The sequence below is a fragment of the Hipposideros armiger genome, unplaced genomic scaffold, assembly GCF_001890085.2.
Source record: "Hipposideros armiger isolate ML-2016 unplaced genomic scaffold, ASM189008v1 scaffold_1584, whole genome shotgun sequence".
Taxonomy (NCBI): Eukaryota; Metazoa; Chordata; class Mammalia; order Chiroptera; family Hipposideridae; genus Hipposideros; species Hipposideros armiger.
This window is the reverse complement of record NW_017732934.1, coordinates 69911-72067: the sequence shown is the minus strand read 5'-3', so window position 1 is coordinate 72067 and position 2157 is coordinate 69911. Positions and strand designations below refer to the sequence as shown.

At 36.8% G+C, this 2157-nt stretch overlaps 1 protein-coding gene across 1 annotated transcript in view; it reads left to right on the top strand.

Moving 5' to 3' along the window:
* NCAPD3 (non-SMC condensin II complex subunit D3) overlaps positions 1-2157 on the top strand; it is a 57428-nt gene that overhangs the window by 4916 nt on the left and 50355 nt on the right. The window contains exon 3 of the mRNA XM_019634321.1: positions 1533-1695. Coding sequence (XP_019489866.1) covers positions 1533-1695 — 163 coding nt within the window. The remainder of the gene's footprint in view (positions 1-1532; positions 1696-2157) is intronic.

Sequence of the window (2157 nt, the reverse complement as noted above, 5' to 3'; positions counted from 1 at the left end):
GCTTACAGAATTTGAAGAATGTGTTGGAACACTGGACAGATCTGTAAGATAAATCTGTATAGTGCTAAATTGATTGGGTGTAGGGGATAAGAGAAAGGAAAATGTGATCAAGATTTCAAAGCTAGGAGAATGATATTTTTAGCCAAGGTGTAGGAATAAGAGAGAGAGCAAGGTCAAGTACTAAATTTTGAGTTCAGTTTTAGGCTTTTGAATGTGAGCGTCTGTTAACAGATCCTTAGGAAGATGTAATTAGTGGTTGGAAACATGGATCGAAAGACCAGGAGAGAAGTTAAATTTCAACAAAATAGCTGGGAGAGTCCTCTGAATCAAAGTGTTGTTTGAATTGCAGAGATGCATGAGATCAGTGAGGGGGAGGAGACACAGGACCAATGCAGAAAGCTGGTTGAATGACACCTGAGGAAGAGCAGTCAGAAGTGTGCGGAGTGCTGACACAGCTAGGAAGTGGCCCAGGAATCAAATGCCAGTAGAGGTGATAGGCAAGTGTTCTGAGACAGACAGTCTTGAGACAAGGGAGTTGGGGCAGAGGTGACTGGATAGTCATCGGCAACTTCCAGAGTTACAGTTATAGGCGGTTATAGGAGCTGAAATGGTGGTAGGAACGAGGATGTAACTGCTATTGAGGCAGGGGGTGATTTCTTCCAGAAGTTTCATGGTAAAGGAAAGGAGAGTGCTTAATGATTCTAAATGGTCCTTTCTGTAAGGTGGCATGTGCTAAGGAGTGTGGCTAAACCAACGCATTACCTATCATTTTCCCTGTCTTTTCAGGGGATCAGGAAATACAAGGTCTGATCATTTTTGTAAGGTACTCCGGAATAAACCATATTTAGTTCCTGCTATGTTTGGTTTATAGAAATAAGCCATTTCTTCTTCATGTGTTTAATAGGAGAAAGCATGGAACAATGACAAAATTAATAAAATTGTGGTTTATATTCTAGGGTTTATTTCCTTTCTCACCTAGGCTACTTCTGAAATCAATTGAGGGAGAAACATTCAGGTATTTTCCTTTCCTGCTTCCATTGCCCACAGAACATTTAAATTTAAATAAATTGCTCTGATTTCCTCAACTAGGAATTAGAGCAATTGATGAATTTGGGTACATTTAACATACATGGAGAGACAACTTGTCTGAGTTATCACTAATATAGGGTATCCCAAAAGTCTTAGTGTAGTTTTTAGCTATAATAATTTCAGAAATATATATGCTTGAAACTTACCAAAAATGTGTTTAAGTTTAATTATTTAAATTATTTAAATTTAATTACTTATTATTTATTAATTATTTATTATTAATTAAAATAATTTAATTATTTAAATTTCTCATATACTTATTTATCTTTGTAATTTTGAGTAATACATGTTTAATTTTTTGTTTTAGTCTCTTTGAAGATGGCAAACATTTATAATTAGGTGCCAAGCTGGTCTATTCCCCTTTTATAAGGCACTTACCAAATTAAATGGAGATTTTTCCATTTCTGTAATCATTGGCTTTTGTGATTTACCACCTCCCCCAGAGCATTTGGACCTTCTTCGCTGAGAACAATATTTCTCACAGTGCGCTGGTGGCATTGTTCTATCATTTTGTTCAAACAGTCCATAAGAAAAACGTCAGTGTGCAGCATCGAGAATATGGCCTTCATGCCGCTGGGCTTTATTTTCTGCTATTAGAAATACCAGGTATGTGTATTTGATAGGATAGGACAAATCTTTTGTCATTTAAAAATTTTCTGCATTGTTTTGAGTTCTTATACTTTGTTTCCTCACTTGTAAAATGGAGCAGTAGTAACCCATCTCATAGAGTTGCTCTGAATTTAAATGAGAATCTTAAGTCTGTGAAGCACATGCAAAAGTGTTCCAGAAATGTCTTTCCCATTTTTCTTTAATTGTGTTTTTCTGATATGATATGTCAATAACCTAGTACAAATAATCTGAGAGGAACAAGGCTGGAGGGGGAATGTTTCCAAGCTTGCAAGAGTTCCACTCCCACCCATCCCCACCGAGTATAAAATTCTTATATTCCCGTCTCTTCTCCCGACTTCCAGTCCAGACTGAGAAAAACTGCTGTGGGGAGTCATTGTGTTATATCTCTCCTATGTGGTGTGGAAAAACAGGTTGAAACCATTCTAATCAAGAAAGCAT